Here is an 18,734-nt window from a genome sequence, read left to right as displayed (position 1 = left end):
GTTGAAGTAAAAAGGGAAAAAATAGGTTTATGGCTGTCAGACTAAAATGTCACTACACCTGTTACTGTACCTACTCCCAACATACAGTACACAAATGTCCATTAATCAAATTAATTCTACCATTATACTCTTGAAGATAATATAAATTTCTAAAAGCATATTTATAGTTGCTGACTGATCTGACATACATACAAAAATGCACACAAAAAGCTTTTATATTATTGTACCAAAACGTATTATTAACGTTTTTTTATTATTAGTAGTAGTAGTAGTAGTATACATTCAGTCCACTGACTAGCTCATAGGAGGTGAGACATAAATAAATATATGCTATATTATATGCTATTTATGACATAAAACACAAACAGATCATGGCATTGCACATATGCCCAAGGTATTGTGAATCCAATTGAGAAAATGCTTGATTCCTTCCTGTTGATCAGATTATTTCATGACTACACCACTCTTTCCAAATCGATCAAAACTTCTTAAGATTGAAGTGTTTACATGAAGACTTGTTAGTCCGATTGAGCCATCAATCCAGTTATAAACTGATTTTTTTGGATGCATGCAAAACTGAATTCCTTTAAACATTTTACTGAATTAGCATCATCTTTATTTTTTAGAGCAGATGTTTTAAACTACAAGCATATCATTCCACAACATCTCCATCTGGTCAGTTTCCTTGTCGGATTCTTTTCAGCCGCTGTGTGTCGCAGAAGTCTTGTGCTTTGCTCACAATCTTCTTCTTCCTTTCTCTCTCTCTCTCTCTTTCTTGAGGCAGAAGAGATTAATATCCTAACTCTGACATCACTTGACCTGACTTACGTTCACTAACAACGAATTATGCCACTAACCCGCTTTTGGAGATGTGCTGCATACATCAAAACCACAATTTTGTGCATCATTGTTTTCAAGGTGAAATTTCAGATCAATGCCTTTGCTCTGCCAGCAGAGGCTGCCCGTCTCAGGCTCTCTGGCTCTGGCAGAGACACACAGCTATTTCTTCTGACAAAATGACATTCTGTCACTTTGTCAAGTCACTCGCATCCTTCCTCCATGCTGGTGCCAAACTGGGATGGATGGATGCAGGAGATGGAGGTTCTAGGAGGAAGGAAAAGGGGAAGCATGAGAGACCTTTATGTATTATGTAAGAAATATACAATGCTCAGTGTTCAGAATCAGGTGATGCAGAACCACTTTAGCTCTGCCTCTCACTCACTTGGCTCCATTTGTGCTCATTCTTTGGGCTTTTTCCGGAGCATTCAGTCACTCCCGCCCTCCCTCTCCAGCCCACTTGGGTCACATCGACCTTGCAAAGGGTCTGAGGAGGGGAGAGATAGAGAACAAGAGGGAGGGCGGAAGGCAAACGGAGGGACAGTTGGAAGAACCGGGCTTAAATAGATGAGCAAAAAGAGGATATGTGAATACAGGCTGTGTCGTAAATTCCACGTCATTTCTGTCTTCCATACAATTTCAAAGTCCTATGCTATTTATAGAAGCCAATGTGTGTGTTTTTTATTCACTCATGGATTGCAGGGGAGGAAATGCAGAATTTCTAAGCCTTTCTCAGTCTGTGTAATCGAGAGAGAGAGAGAGAGAATAGACCTTGAAATTCCATCCTCGGCACATCCCAGAGGAACATGTTATTGCTTTGAGCTTGATCTTTCATAGCTCAAGAGACTTTATCGAGTTCTCACTTATATTTCATTCCTCTGGAGAAATAAAAAATGTGATTCTCACAATATGCAGGTCACATTTCACTCCAAAAATAGGAAGAAAAAAATTTAACATATAAAATCTAATAAAAAATATTTTTATAAAAAACAAAAAAACAGAAAATATAAAATATAAGGTTCTTCACAGCAATGCCATAGTAGAACCATTTTTGGTTCCACAAAGAACCATTCAGTCAAAGGTTCTTTAAAGAACCATCTCTTGTTTACCTTTTTATAATCTGAAGAACCTTTCACCACAAAGAACCTTTTGTGAAACAGAAAGGTTCTTCAGATGTTAAAGGTTCTTTATGGAACCATTTAGACAAAAAGGTTCTTCTATGGCATCTTGAAGCACCTTTATTTGTAAAATTAAGTATAAGTAGAATTGAGTATTGATCATATGCAAAATTATGCAGATAGCAGTTCAGATCATTTGAACTGACAAAAATTCAAAAAGAAAACATGAAATCCATTAAAAATCTAAAATTAAAGATACAATGTATGACAAAAATTTTAATGTCACAAAATGTTAATGTTTAAGCTTGATTTTTGTGCAACATTTATTTATTTTTATTTTGATGTTCTTGACACATTTTGCAAGATTCACGGCAAAATAGACTCAAATTATGCAATTGTCGACAGATGAGTATAGAACATATGCAAAAATGATGTGGATAGCAGCTTACTCAGATCATTTGAACTTGCAAAAATTCATATTGAAATAACATTGTTAGATGTCTTCTGAAACTCCAGAATTGGTATGCGGGCTGTGAAGCTGCAAAATTGACAATGAAAGGTCATTTAATTTTATAGTGTTTTTGTCATACCTTTTTTATTTTTTCGTACCCATTCACTGGTAAAGAGCATGGAAAAGAGCAAAGACATTTAGCTAAATTTCTTCTCTGGTGTTTCATGAGTTTGGAAAAAGCAAATGGTGACAGAATTTTCACTTAACCAAAAAGCTCCATTTGCTCTCCATTTAGTTTATGTGAAATTCTTGCAATATTAAAGAGATTCCATTTGTGATTTTTCTTTCATACGGCATCAGCACGTGTAGTCAGGTGCTTTAGAACAAACATTCATAAAAAATTTACTAAGAGCATCTATGTGTTTAGCACAAGTCTTCATGACAACAAAACAAAGCGGCACCCGAGGCGAGTGCTTGACACTCGGGTACGGCAGGTGAGTGTGAAGGGTCGAGTGCAGAGGAAGACGGAGTGAAACCAGAGCTAATGAAGCATTCAGATGGGGAAAAGAACAACACTTCTGAAGAGCTGTTACATTTTTGATGCTCTTAGAAGAACGTGAATGAATATTTCAAGAGAAATGTCTAATTCTGAGTGTAAATCCAGCTCCCCTCTGAGAAACCGACATGAAATGTGTATTAAAGCGAATAACCTATTCAATACTTCCCAACAGATCAGTGCTCACATTTCCTTCAGATACTGTAATAATCTACCTTTCATTAATTAATGTAAATGTTCCTAAGGTCAGGGATGTTTCTTTGATCTTTGATCTTGGAGGACGGCTCCTGTCCAAGCGTGTGTGTGATTTTGTAAGCAGGAAGCTCAAATGCCGTTAGCACACTCGTGATGAACATGAACCTCTCTGCTCGTCTTCCTGTCTCTCTGGCTGCCTGTCGCCGTGTCCAACAGGATTATCCATGACCTCACATCTTCGTTAAAATGAAGAAGTACTTATTAACATTGCTGTCAGAATGATCCGTTTTGTGCGTGTGTGGCTCAAATGCTTGAGTTCCTGGAGCTCAAATGCAGAAGCGTGACGCCAGCAACTTCAAGGTCATGGGGTTTGTTTCTCTTACTGATCTGCTAAATGAAAGAAGAGAGAGTACATGTCATTCAACAACATGCATTTTTTCACTGAACAAACATTTAGCTGAAGAAACAAATGACATACAAGTAATTAATCATAGGAAGTCGACAAGATTGCAATATATTCTAAGATACATTTACTTAAGAAGCAATGACATCAAGTATTCAGAAAAATTTATCAAAATTAATAGTTCCTCTTCAGGAACTCGAGCTGCGTCCGAAAACGCTAGGGGAACGTCTTCAACGTAACTGGCTCTGAATACAAGTGAAATCTGTCCAATGGATGGGATCCGCTATGCGGATACTTCCCCTCGGGCAGCGGCCTCAGCATTTCGCTTGTCTTCCTCCTCTGAGGTTGACGCAGGAAACGTCGAAGACGTTGCGCCCTCTCTTTCGCCCCAATATGAGGAGCTTGTGGAGGTGGTCACTCATGTGGAGGATGCACTCTGAGGTGTGGAGGTCGTGGGGAAAGCCATTCTCGGTCCGCCTCTTCGTCCCCTCCTCGGATTACTACGGTAATGTGAGGGGGGGCGAGTGAGTGCGGTTACAGAGCGATGCCGCGTGTGGAACAGACGCTTGCGAGCTATCTGTCCCCCAACGCGGCATCATCTCCGACCCTGCCCACCAAGCCTCTGTGCACATCATCAGCGCTGGTGGACAAGGGGTACGTGGCAGCAGGTCAGACTGGCTCGTGTCTACACACCATGGCAGTGTTGCAGGCATACCAGGCTGACCTGCTCAAGGAGTTAGATGAGGGCTAGGGTTTTAATGTGGAGGATATTAGTGAACACCGCAAAACCACTGATTTGTCTCTCCGCGCCACCAAGGAGACCGCCCGTGCCATCAGGCGGTCTATGGCAGCCCTGGTGGCGGCGGAGAGGCATCTCTGGTTGACCCTGTTGGATATCAAAGACCGCGATAGGGTCTTCCTCCTGGACACCCCGCTGTCGCCTTTTGGCCCTTTCGGTGACGCTGTTGACTCGGTCATCGACAGGCACCAGTAGGCCAGGAGGCAGGCAGCGTCGATCCAGCGGTTTCTCCCCTGCCGCTCTCTAGCTCAGGGGGCTGCTGGGCGAGAGCACCCCCTGCCGCGTACTGGCTCCTCATATAGGGAGGCTCAGAAAAAGAGCGTCGTCGCCCGTGCTCCCCCATAAAAAAAATCGAGGCTGGGGTGGTAAGAAGGGCTCACGGTGCCCGTCTCTTCCCAGCGCCCTCAGGAGATCGTTCTGTTAACCCTGCCACGAACGGTGTTCCAGGACGCAGCGATCTCCAGCGAGCACACATCTCAGTTTCTTCCGCCCGGAAGCGTAGCGGAGCTGAGATGCTCGCCACCCCTTCAGGGGTCTCTGGAGCAGCTAGTTAGGCCATTCCCTGCTGGTGTGCCGTACCAGGGCACCGAACTAGCCACTCTGATTACACCAGAGGCCAGTCTCGAGAGTAGACTATTTAGCAGCATGGAAACTACTGCCAAATGTGTCTCAGTGGGTCCTGCGCACTGTAGAGAGAGGCTACAGAATCCAGATCTGTTCTCTTCTGCCTCGATTCAACGGGGTGAATTCCACTCTGGTGGGCCCCGAGCAGGCTCTGGTAATGGAACGAGAAGTAGATACTCTCTTAGGGAAGGGGGCCATCGAGGTGGTTCCTCCTCACGAAAGATAGTCCGGGTTCTACAGCCGGTACTTCATAGTTCCAAAGAAGGATGGAGGTTTGCGTCCCATTTTAGATCTGCGTCAACTGAACCGTTCAGTCAGCAGACCTAGCTGGCCTAGCACTCTCACCCCGCACTTTTACGAAGTTTGTGGACACTGCGTTAGCTCCGCTGCGGCTACGAGGCATCCGCATACTCAGTTACATTGACGATTGGTTGATTCTTGCTCATTCAGAGCGGATGGCGGCTCAACATCAAGATGTTGTTCTCGCTCACATGAAAGTGTTGGGGTTAAGACTGAACGCCAAGAAGAGTGTGCTTTCTCCATTACAGAGAACCACTTATCTTGGTGTGGTGTGAGATTCGACCACGATGCAGGCACGTATGTCCCCTGCTCGGATCGAGTCGATCCCCACGGAAGTCAGGAGAGTGAAGGAGGGCCAGTCACTCACTGTCAAGCAGTTTCAGAGACTGCTGGGTCTGATGGCAGCTGCGTCCAACGTGATACCTCTTGACCTGCTGTACATGAGACCCCTACAGTGGTGGCTCAAGACCAAGGGGTTCTCCCTGAGGGGAAACCCGCTTTGCATGACGCGTCCCTCACCGGATGGGGAGCGGTCATGAGTGGCCACCCTGCCCACGGTCTGTGGAGGGGTCATCATCTCGCTTGGCACATCAACCAGCTGGAGATGCTAGCCGTGTTTCAGGCTCTAAAACGCTTTCTCCCAGACCTAAGAGATCACCATGTGTTGGTGCGCATCAACCACCAAGGTGGTCTGCGGTTGCACCCCCTGTACAGGCTGGCGCACCAGATCCTTGTGTGGTCCCAGGGCAAACTCCTCTCACTGAAAGCAGTTTACATCCCTGGGCATCTCAATGTGGGAGCAGACATCCTGTTGAGACAGGGGCCGTGGCCCGGGGAATGGATTTGGAGAGTGTTTGGCCAGGCACAGGTGGACCTCTTCGCTACTCAGGAGACAGCGCAACGTCCCCGCTCCACTGGAGCTGGATGCCATGGTACAGGCGTGGCCGAGGCTTCGTCTGTACGCCTTTCCCCCGATTTCTCTGCTTCCCGGAGTTCTGGCGAGAGTGCGCCGGGACAGGGTCCGGCTGCTACTAGTAGCCCCGTTCTGGCCGGGCTGAGTATGGTTCTCGGACCTGATTTCTCTCCTTGACGACTCTCCATGGGAGATTCCCGTCAGGAGGGATCTCCTCTCACAGGCAGGAGGTACCCTTGTGCACCCCCTCCCGGAGTTATGGAAGCTGTGGGTGTGGCCCCTGAGGGGGCACAGCTCATAGCTTCCGGTCTCTCAACCGAGGTTGTTGGGACCATCCTCCAATCCAGAGCTCCCTCAACAAAGAAACTGTACGCCCTGAAGTGGAGACTCTTCACTTCATGGTGCGGAGATCGCCAGCTCGACCCAGTTAACTGCCCGGTTGGTACAGTACTGGAGTTCTTGCAGGCTCGACTCTCCGCAGGGTTAACCAACTCCACCTTGAAGGTTTATGTGGCGGCGATTTCGGCTACCATGCCTCTCTTGGTGGACAGTCGGTGGGTAGACACACCCTAGTTACAAGTTTCCTCCGTGGTGCACTGAGGCTAAGGCCCCCAGTACAGTCCCGGATTCCTCCTTGGGACCTGGCTTTGGTGTTGGATGCTCTCTGTAGGCCTCCCTTCGAGCCTATTGAGGAGATCTCTGATTGCCATCTCACCCTGAAGACTGTGTTTCTTCTGGCGATCTCTTCTCTGAAGAGAGTTGGGGATCTGCAGGCCCTGTCAATGGCCCCTATTCACTTGGACTTTGCGCCCGGCATGGCCAAAGCCTTTTTGTACCCTCGTGCAGGGTACGTCCCCAAAGTACTGCAGGCCTTCAGGCCTCCCTTTCGGGAGCCTGACCAGCAAAGGCTTAACTGTTTGTGTGCAGTGTGAGCACTGGATGCATACAACCACAGAACTGCCCTGTGGAGAAGGGCGGACCAACTGCAGATTTGCTATGGTCCCCCTCAGAGGGGTCTGCCTGCTACAAAGCAGATTCTCAGTCGGTGGATCGTGGATGCCATCAACACTGCCTACGAGTCCTCTGACCTCCCCTCGCCGATGGGAGTCAAGGCTCATTCCACTAGGAGTGTGGCGGCCTCCAAGGCCTTCCTTGCAGGTGTCCCAATACAGGACATCTGCAACGCTACGGGATGGTCTACGCCCCTGACTTTTGTCAGGTTCTATGGCCTGGACATTCGGGCCACTCCAGGCTCTTCCGTCTTCTCGCCCTAGATGTGCTCCGCAGGGATACACACTGGGCAGGGACTGGTAAGTCTGGCAGCGTGGATATCTCGTTCCCCTAGCGTTCTCGGACGCAGCTCGAGTTCCTGAAGAGGAACGTCTTAGGTTATATATGTAACCCCAGTTCCTTGAGGGAACGAGATGCTGCGTCTCAATGCCACACTTCCAGCATCCCTGCCGGCGCTTGCTTCATTCCAGAGGCTGACGCTGGTTTCACCGCACGTGCTTTTGTACCAGCTGGTCATATGTTTATCTGAGACATCACGCCTGTTTCTGCATTAGCCAATCAGAAAACATCATAACACTTTTCTTCCTGTCAATGATTTTACGGCTATGTACTGACTCAAATACTAGGATACTGCACAGTATGTATTGTGTACTGCATACTACTTTTTAAAAATATAGTAAAATGTTTTAGTAAAAATAGTATCTGAAACAGCATGTACATGCAACAATAAACAAGCTAAATATTAGTATGTTACACACTGCTGTCACATGACCTTGATCTTGCAAAATTAATACCATAATTCTGTATTTTTAGATCAGTTTTGTGTAAAATATAATACATTTCGATCAACCAAATAAATAATCATAATAGAGATGTTAAAATCACAGTTGATAGAATTTCAGATTTTTCCATAACATTGGAATGTGATTATTAGAATTAAAACTATTAAAAACATTTGTCAAAAAGCTGAAATAAAATAAAGTAAAATGTAAATAGTAGATGAAAACATAAACTAAACAAAAATTAGAAATGTTGGCAATTAACTGAAATTTCAGTTTAAGTTAAAGCATGAAAATTACTAACGAAATAAATAAAAACTAAAGCTGAACTAAAAATAAATATTAAAAAACTAATAAAAATTGTAAAAAGCTTATTACAAAATGACTATAAATTAAATTAAAATTAAAATTAAAACTGAAAATATACAAATAAAAGTTATTTCCAAATATGAATAAAAACTATAGAAGTAAATAATACTAAAATAGCACTAGAACTAGCATACAGCATCTTAATACTCTTTGAGGAGTTTTTATTCAGTTTAAATTACCACAGGTGTGGATTTTATGCAGATGTGACAAATACAATGCATTTATGATGACATTAAACACCATAACAATTGTTTTATCTCAGCATTTAGGGGGCAAGTCGATTGTATCAGATTGACACACTGTGATTCTGTCTGTTGAATGTTTAATGCGTGCAAAGCAGCTCTGCAAAAAAAAAAAAACAACAATATTTTTTGTGATTGGCTGAAACAGATGATGTCACTGAAATGTACACGTACAGTAACACCAGCTAAACAGGTTGTGATGAACCCAGAGCACTAAATCAGAACTGTTTATTTAACCTCGACACACTCCTGTAAGCACTACAGTAGTGGAAAGATGACTTAAATCACCATGTGCGGATGATTTATACATAAATGCACGCACAGTTATACGATTACAGTCTGAGCATGTATGGATATATGCGAGTGTGTGTGCATGTGTGCGAGTGTGTTTCTGCGCTGCTGGTGCGTGTGCTCTTGCTGAGTTGACGTTATGAGAGGACGGCGCCTGGCTCTGATTTCTGATGTGTTCTGAAGTTCACAATGAGCCTCCGGTGAAGAGGCTGGCTTCAGCTAGATGAATCATCCTCACCGACAGAGAGAGAAAGAGAGAGAGAGAGATCAGCCATACATGAGTAAACCCAATAGAACGGCTGAGAATTAATCAGTGAGGTTAAATGTGCTTACAACAGAGATATTGATGATCCAGAAGAAAATTGATGTCTTCGGAGGTTATTTTTTCATAGCTCAGGAGTTCTCATCAAACTGGTGCTTCTCATAAAAATCCTTTTGAGAAATTAGATTAGAAACAAATATTGACATACAGAGCTATAAAATGAATGGGAATCAAATTACTTAAATTATTTAGTCTGCAGGGAGGTTGAAGAGAATTTTTTTTTTATGCATTTACTTGATATGTTCACTAACAATCACTTGCATCTTACTCACTAACCACCCAGCATACAGCTTAACCAGTTGCTAAATACATCTAAATATTAGCGTATATTATAAAAATTGTAGTTATTTTGACCTTATTTACAAAACACAATTAATATTGTGCAATTATAGCCTGCAGAAAGCGGGCAGTAGTGATCCCAGCCTCTGCAATTCATTAAATAATGATGGAATGATGGCATGATGGATAGGAACATTGTTTTATTGCTGAAAACACAATTACAATAAGGCGATATAAAAAAGGGAATCCAAAGAACTGAAGACTGTAAAAAAATTAAATAAAAATAAGATTTACATAAAATAAAGAACAAAAACAACATCTTAATACCATACAAATGCCAGAATCTTCAGATAAATTTAATTTAAATAAACGTAAATAAAATAAAATAAATAAAAAATAACACTCTACTTCACTTTTCATTTTGTAAAACTCAAAAATGTACAATAGGTTAACAAAGGCACTTACATTTATCATTTTTTTCTTTAAATAAATAAATAAAAACAGCATATGTATATTTTCAAGTAGTATACTAAATGTTATGTCATTAACTCAGATGCCAAAATTAACTGAATTTTTAAGCCAATCATACATGTTAGACCAAAAGCCACTGCTAAGAAGAGCATTAGAACAAGGAATATGTTCATATTTTGAAGGTTTTAAAGAGCCAGATCACCTGCTTGTGTTTCAATAGTGAGTGTATTTGTGCTCTCTGATTTGCATAAATAATTTGCTATTATGCTAAAACAATGCATGTAACATATCCAAATAAATATCACTATTATTTTTACTGAAATCCCCTCTCAGAGTTTGATTAGGGATGCACATTTTGGACAATAACTGATAACTGGTTTAGTTTTTGAAGCTGATAACTATATATTGGCTAATATTAGACATCAGTCTAGAGGATGATTGCTTCAAATGTCATCAAACATCCAGTCCAGTGGAAAACTTTTGGGAAAAAAAATAAATAAAAATATTGCACACTAGCTTTCTTATATTTATAATCTTGGCATTTTGGTCAAAAGTCTCCATTTGCTCTCTATTTCATATCACTGCTGTCTAGGAAATACATTCAAGATGTTAAAGGGATAGTTAAAAAAAAAAAAGTTGACAGTTCTGTCATCATGCATAACCTGTGTGACTTCCTTTCTTCTGTGGAAAATAAAAGAAGATATTTGGAAGAATGCTGGACAGGGTTGCCAGGTTTTCACAACAAAACCTGCCCAATTGCTACTAAAAACTAGCCCAATCACGTTTGGAGGGGGTCCCTCGGTAAAAATCGTGTTCCGGGGGGTAAAATATAAGCTTTTTGGCAGGGTTCCTCTGGTAAAATTCACATTCCAGGGGCTAAGTATCACATTATTGGGGTCACTTCAACCCACGGACAATGAAAAACAACCCACGGCAACAGTGTTAAAGTAGCCCAATTCCGCGGGAAAACCGCAGACTTGGCAACACTGATGCTGGAAACCCAACAGTTTTGTTGACCATTGACTTCTATTGTATGGTCAAAAAACACTAAGACATTTCTGAAAATAACTTCTACGTTCCACAGAACAAAAAGGTCATACAGCTTGACACAAAGGTGAATAAATAATGACCAATTTTTAGTCCAATTTTTGGGTGAACTATCCCTTTCAAGATCTCATTTTTTTTGTTTCTTAGAAACATAATGCAATGTAAAAAAAAAAAAAGAGCGAGGTGAGAGGTATTTTGCTTCCTAAACAGGAAACGATTGGGCCCAGTAGGCGAGTGCCAGCTCAGCAGGTGAATTCTGGGAAGGGCTTCCTGTCCTCCCCTAATAACCTGCCGTGGCCTTCGAACGGTGCGCTGTGATTTGGCAGCCTTGGTGCATCCGTGCTCTGTGCGGTCCAACCTCACCTTTTCACATGCGGCTTGTGTGTTTCGCCGGCCGGTGTTTGATCTGAACACTGGCCCTCATAGCTGGGCGGCACGACTACACGCCAAGTGTGTGTATTTTTAGCTCCATAGCCCCACATCCGTATGTGTGTAATCGACTGTGTTCGTACACGCACGCTCGCCAGTGTGTGTTTTTGGATTAGTGTCTTCAGCATCTTGCTCGGGGGAAGGTGATACGCTTGTCCGCGCGAGCCTCTTTGTCTGTTTTTGCCTTGTTTGGATGGACGACTTTAAAACTGAGCAGCTGAGAGTGAGGGAGAGAGAGAAAGAGGGAGGGAAGTGAGTGAAAGAGAGAGTGTGGAAAACGAAGGGCGGGTGAAAGGGAGAGAGAGAGAGTGCAAGCAAGTGAACAAGCAATCTTGGCTTTTCTCTTCTGAGCAGCCCTTCACACTGAGACACATGTCTCTGTTTTCTGATCCCTCCATCCACTTCTTCAGTCCTCCTTTCCTGTCACCCTGACATCCTGCATCGCCACCCCTGGATCATCAACATCCTTCCCGTAAAATCCATCTTTCCTAGAAGATAAGCCTGCAGACCTCATCTCACCATCCGTAATCCATGCATGGAGACATGTGGACGCTCGCACACGCGCACAAGCGGCCGCATTGACTCTCAAGCGCATACAATTAGCAGAAGGGACTTTACTATGGGAAACTGCGTTAAATCGCCGCTTAAGAATTTCTCCAAGAAGGTAAGATGCTCTTTCTGATAGCTGAGAGTGTGTGTGTGTGGCATACAGACTCAACCCGGACTTGGACTGTGTTGCATTGACTGTCAGAGACGAGTTTAATAGCCTTGCTCTGAATTCCTCTACACAACTGTATACAGTATCATCATGGTAATTCTCAAAGAACACTCTGGACTGAGTGAACCTCTTCAAATTGTTTAATTTAGAGTTTGTGCATGCTAGTGTAGCTGTTGTATTTTGCTTGAAAACCTAAAGAAACCAAGCAAAAACATTAGTATAAACGGACTTGTCCTGCATCAGGATGTTGGGTGTTTGGTTGCTATCTTTGACCTTGGAAATGGTGTACGTTAATACGTTTAATGATATCCCAGATTTAATGAGAATAAACCGTAAAGTTCTTGACAATGACATTTGAAGTAGCTTCTGAAAGTTCTCAAAGTTCTCCGAAGTTCTTCTCAATCATCTCTAGATGACTTGGGATGTATGCGCTCAAGGATTAGCGCTGACACCTGCTAAGAGCTTCTTTCTCAATGTGCCCAATGGCACAGGTTTCTTTGGAAGAAAGTACGAGCTGGCACCTTCCAGCCTTGGCAACAGATGGAGTGTGAAGGTCATGTGCAAATAGAGAGGGGATGTTTGCAAAGACACATATGTGCATGCATCATGCTGCCATTACATTATAAAGGCTTTACCAATAATAGCATAGAAGATTAGGCTCATGGCAAGATTCAGTATATGAGGCCAAATGAAACCGCTAGTGTGTGTTTGTAAGTGTATACCTCAATTTTACCCACCAGTCGGATGCAGATTACTTTAGCTGCATGTGGTATGACAGGATAACGGGAACGGAAGAGAGGGGGAAAAGAAGATCTTATGAAAGAATATGATACTTTAAGTCAATAAAATCAATTTGATGTCAACGTAAAAACCAGTTTTACTTACGTAATCTGTATTTGCATGTAAAACAGGATATTCTGTTAGAAAAAAGTGGGACTTTGGTTATTTAGAAACTGATTGGATCGTAAAAAGTGAGCAAGTCAGATGGCTGGAGGGGAGGAGTTGAACAAATAAGGGATACGTGAAAGAAAAGTTGTTTCAGAGGCAGAGCAAGTTTTTATATTTTGATGAAAGATTACAATTGCTGCATCCCAATTTGCCCTATGAATACTATGGCCTAAAAGTATGTATTTTCACTTTGTGAAAGAAAAGTATACACTTTTGAGTGTGTAGCAGAAGGGTGGCAAGTATATTTTATATTTAGTATCTATATTTTCTTTTATTTCAGCTACATCTATTTATTATTTTAATAGTTTTAGTTAACAATAATATATAACTCAACAACTTGGAGAGAAAAGTATTGGAGAGAAAAGAAGTGGCACATTGATCTGCCAGTCGTGGATATTTTTGCATAATGATTAATTTATAAGTTAATGGCCAAACATCTTTATGAAAGTTCACAATGCATTTTTCTGTAGAAGTATTTTTCATCAGATTAGATGCTGTTTATTAATCACTCAAACTCCTTTATTTAAAGCTCTCTACAGTATGTCTCGGAAATCCAACATGTTTGTAGTTTTTTTATTACTTTTTATTTGTGTTTGTAGTTCTGAACCGCATCCTTCTCCAAAGCGCAATGGGTTGCGGGCAATTTTAGCCATTAGAGTGTGGATAGATCTGCACTTCAAATTTTCAACGGAAATTGTAAAATATGCTGTACCTTTGGGATGCTCATTTCAATATACTACAATTTGGGGCAAACTTGAATAGTATTTAGGATGAATAGTATGCAAAATGGGACACAGCAAAATAAAAAAATGTAAAAAAATTCCATTGGATATATGTGTAAAACGGATTTCCAAAGAAAATTTTATATTTCATTAGTTTTACTTCTTTATTCTCATTATTTCTTTTTTAAGATTTATTTTTAGCATTTTTTGCCTTTATTTTGATAGGACAGTTAGTTGACAGGAAGTGAAGTGAGAGAAAGAGAGGGTATGGGATCAGGAAACGTCCACAAGCCAGGATTCGAACTCGGGACGCCCATAATGCAATTGCACTACATGTCGGGATGCTGCCCTCGAGGGTATTGGCGCCGGAGGTTTTGATTTCATGCTGACTTAAAGGCCATATGCTAAATTGGTGTAGGATTTACTTTTACAATTTTCACTCAGAAATTTCTAGTAAATTTCACTAATAATTAGAAAGAAATGGCAAGTAACGTTGAATTAATCATTTTAAAGTAGAAAGAGTGAAATAGTGTTTTATTATAAAACACACTCCAGTAATCTTCTAATAATCATTTACAGTGTACTACTATCTAACTGGAATAGGCTACCTAAATGATTTAAATCATTTGAGTCATAATTTATAACTATAAATACAAATGTTTATGGTTTCAGAATATTTCAGTAGCTGCTTCTTGATAAGCTATCTGTTTAGTTGACGTCAGTCATCTCTTTAATTAACCCATGGGTCTGTGTTTAATTGGAGAGATGCTCTTTATGTGTTTGTGAGTTATATTCCATGTGCTCTTCACCTTCTCTGCCTGTCTGCTAATTGGTCATTATAATGTGCTGGTTGACTGGTTTCATTCTTATCCTGATTAGCCCTCTGCTAAACATGAGCAGTTTTACGTTCTCAAAACATACTAGCCTTTTATGTTATTTGAGGATCTACTCTCATAACGACATTGGTTAACCCACATCTTCACCCTTCGATGATCAAAATGCCAAAGATAGTGAGTTTCATTTGTGAGAACAAGCCAAGAACCACTTGGATTTGCTTTTGAAACCGTTTTAAGTGCAGTGTGATCATTTGTTTTTATGGCAGCAATCAAATGGCATAGTATTGCAGCATTGCGCCGCGAATATTAAAGTGGATGAATTATTCAGTTTGAATGATATCTGATCTTAAAGGTTCTGTCAGTTGCTGAGAGGGAAGCGAGAATAGAGGGCAAAGTATGGCTCGATGTGATTTACCCAAGTAGGACATGTTCCTGGCTCAACGGCCCTTGTTGGACTCGGAACAATGTTCCTGTCAAACAACCATCGCCCTAATGGTACATTTCATACAAACTCGGATGTGGGATATTGTGACCCGATATCTCTGGCTTCTGAATATATAGCATGCAGTTGTCTGGTGCTTGAGATTAGAACCAGAAAAATTAAGGTCAATTTAAGGTAGGAACTTTGACTCATTGATGCATTTTATTTGTTTAAAAGTAAAAGTTGATTAGTAACTCTTTGGGTCATCCTCCTTGGCAGCACAAGAACGCTAATGGTGTATTTACGAGTTAGGAAGTCATAATTATGCCATCAGATGCGTTTAAATAACTTTTGGTGGAGCAAGATTATCATCATCTTTTCTAGAAAAAATACAACAAGAATTTTTAACTCTACTTCTACTAAATGATGAATAAAGAATTGGCTTTTGGTTTGTTTTTGCTTTATGTTTTTATTCATTTTATGAAGGTGCTGTAAATTGAATCATTATGTATTCTATCATAATTGTACAGTACTATTGCATTTTGTACATGCAACTTAGCTAGTCTTATTGTAAATAAGAAAACAATAATTCCATTCATTTCAACAAATTCACCAGACACTGTATTTATTGCCTCCACCATATTTTCTCACTGACACACCACCAATTTGGAAACTCAGGGCTTAAAGAAAGTAAAGTTTCTGTAATTAGGACTTTGCGGTGGCATTCAACTCATAAAAATGATCTTTCCAACATGATTTGAAAGTACCATTAAAAAACATCAAACACTGATTACATACCTACTGCGCTTCCTCTTTCTCCTTTATGTTGCATCGGTGCTAAATAAACCTTCCTGTGTTAGTCAGGAAGTTAAAAGGAGAGAGAGTGAAACATGAAACTGTCAAGAGAATCAATTTTATTCCAGCTATAATCACTCGTAAATAGAACCTTCCCAGGAGGACCTGAACGCAAGAATGCTGATCCAGAAACATTTTGTACTCGGGGTAAATTACATTAAGCACAAAGTCTGAAGGTAGAGCTCAGCTTTGCTTTCTCACTGTCTGATGTAGAAGCACGTAACAGAAAGAGCCAATCGATTGACCTGACGGCTGACTGAATTGACTGACTGACCCGTCCATCAAATGTGTTCGGCAGACGTCCGTCTAGTTTCTAATTGTGTCTTTACCCCACGTTCCCTCTTCACTTACTTGTTTGGGATTGCTGGGACATGACGGCCACACTCAGGACCGGAAGCGCAGCTACAAAGCAGTGCAGTCATGTGATGAAGGGGTGACATCTGGAGAGGCCCTCGCGGCCTTGGCTCAGAACTCAACATACATGCACAATGTGCTCGGGCCTGCCTGCATCTTCCTCCGCAAGGGCTTCGCTGAGAGCCGGAAGGCTGTACGTAAGTCTGGACATGCACATCTACACACACATGCCAATGCAAAAACAAGCTCTCGCGTATCTTTTGAGTGGAAATTTCAGATTTCAGGGCAACAAACTATATGCATTGAATATTATATTATGCAGGGGATAAAGTTCAGTCATCTTCACTAAATAAAGTGTTGTATTATCCTGAAAGAGTTTATTTTGCAGTATTGACAGGCTTTACAGTATTACTTTACATTTTCAAACCAAAATAATAGACATTTAATTATTGATTTAAATTGAAATTTATATGAAATTTGGTATAAAGTTTCTACAGATAGTTTCTACAAATATATTACAGTATTTGACATTGCTTTTCTTGTGGTGTGACATTCTATGCTATCTATTTTAAACAGATCAATTTTTTTTGCAATTCTTGTATAATTCTTTATGCAAACAGCTTTTATGAGCTCAATGAGAGATTACATGTACTTAAATTGTAGATATTTCTCACTCCATAGGACAGTTTAAAATGGACTAATAAAGGCAAAAAGTGTTTAAAATTATGACAAATATGATTTAATGAATCTTGCACTGCATTTCAGCAGCAGTGTTTCCCTGCTGTTGAATCTTGAGCGGCGCAGCAAAATAAATAATTTTTACCTGAGCTGTGAATGTGATGCAATATCACATAGTCTGTACTGAATGTGATGAATATGTACTTACAGATAATGGCAAGAAAGAAATCTATGGAATGACTATTGTAGTACAATTCATAAATGAATGAATCAAATGGTTCTTTTGAGTGAATCAAAAAAGTGTAGTCTGATTCACAAACGAGTGACTCTTACGAGCCGGTACTTTTTAATGAATCAAAAACAAAGAGCGCAACCAATGTAGTCTGATTCACATTCAAGTGACTGTTATGAGCTGGTTCTTTTTAATGAATCAAAAACATTTAGCACAGCCAATGTAGTCTGATTCCTGAACCAGTGACTCTTATGAACTGGATCTTTTTAATGACTCAAGAACATATAGAGTGACCAGTGTAGTCTGTAGACTGTTATGAGCTGGTTCTTAAAGGGGTCATATGATGCGATTTCAAGTTTTCCTTTCTCTTTGGAGTTGTAAGGATCCACCCGCTAGCCCAAACAGCAGAATCCAGCGGCCTGGTTGAAGGTTTAATGCATGTTTTTACTTGCCCCTCTGAATTTTTCTGGATTTAGTTTCAATTTAAGTCTAGCTCCGTGTTCAATCTGACTCCAATTCCAAGTGATCATTAAATTTAGACAATATCTATAATTAAAAACTGATCACAGACATCGAATGTATATTAATTTAGATATTTGATTATTCTAGACATTCCATATTTTCAATTATCCATTCACTGGGGACCTAATGTCGCACAGAGTCTCACGCCCCGGTTTTGCGAAGATCTCACGGACACAAACTCGCCAGTCTGATGTTAGTCAGAGGGTGTAGGTAGACTAATACATAATTGTCTGCCGCCAACTGCTTACTTATGACAAAAAGTGTAGTTTACTTACAAAGTGTAGTTTCCCATACAACTTGCTAGCACCAGTGATGGACAGAAATCTGAGGTCTCCGATGACGTGCCTACTGCTCCGTTCATTCATGAGCCTTCAGTTTGACGTATCCTGGCCGTAGATTTGCGGTAACAAAAGCCTCCTCACAGTCTAATAGTCATAATGATTTCAGGACAGTTCGGAATGAATCAAATATAAAAAAAATTTATTAGTCAGGTAAAAAGGTGTCATGCCAATTGCATAATTGAAAAATAAGAAAATACATAACATCAGTTGTTCAAAGATGAATCTAAGAGTAAAATGTTTACCTGACTTCAGAAAGATACATAGAATGGAGCATATGAAATACACTCCACACTACGGGCTGATCTGGCTACAGAATCGCCATGACTGATTTGCCACATTCCCTTAAATACTACCAGAACAAAAGGGCCATAAAGATTTATTCTAGGACCCAAAACAGATTACATGTGTGTATGGGGGATGAGAAGCCTCTGTCGGAGCTGTTCTCGCACACCCAAATGGTCACACCTGGTGTAGAGCAATGTTTATCAGATTTTGAAAGGAGACCACCCACAACAGAAGTACAGAGTTAACTTAAGTTTTCAATATTTCTCATAATAAAACTACTGTGAAATTGAGACCAATTTACCCATCGCACCTTTAAAATTATACCAAACATGAAGGGGAAAAACAATATATTCACAAGATACAGTATAACACATGGGGCATATATT

General features: G+C 40.9%; 1 protein-coding gene across 3 annotated transcripts in view; it reads left to right on the top strand.

Moving 5' to 3' along the window:
- Window positions 1-18,734, top strand: part of cabp1b (calcium binding protein 1b) — a 32,179-nt gene that overhangs the window by 6,691 nt on the left and 6,754 nt on the right. The window contains exons 1-2 of one of the 3 annotated variants that reach the window (XM_058790376.1): window positions 10,703-12,100; window positions 16,325-16,483. The exons of 1 other annotated variant lie outside the window; for it this stretch is intronic. In XM_058790376.1, the coding sequence (XP_058646359.1) occupies window positions 11,972-12,100; window positions 16,325-16,483 (288 nt within the window). In that variant the 5' untranslated portion in view covers window positions 10,703-11,971. Of the gene's footprint in view, window positions 1-10,702; window positions 12,101-16,324; window positions 16,488-18,734 lie in introns of those variants that run through there. One more of the 3 variants, XM_058790377.1, reaches the window with a different exon arrangement.

This window comes from Onychostoma macrolepis, chromosome 10, assembly GCF_012432095.1.
Source record: "Onychostoma macrolepis isolate SWU-2019 chromosome 10, ASM1243209v1, whole genome shotgun sequence".
In the NCBI taxonomy this organism is placed as follows: Eukaryota; Metazoa; Chordata; class Actinopteri; order Cypriniformes; family Cyprinidae; genus Onychostoma; species Onychostoma macrolepis.
This window is presented reverse-complemented; position numbering and strand designations above follow the sequence as displayed.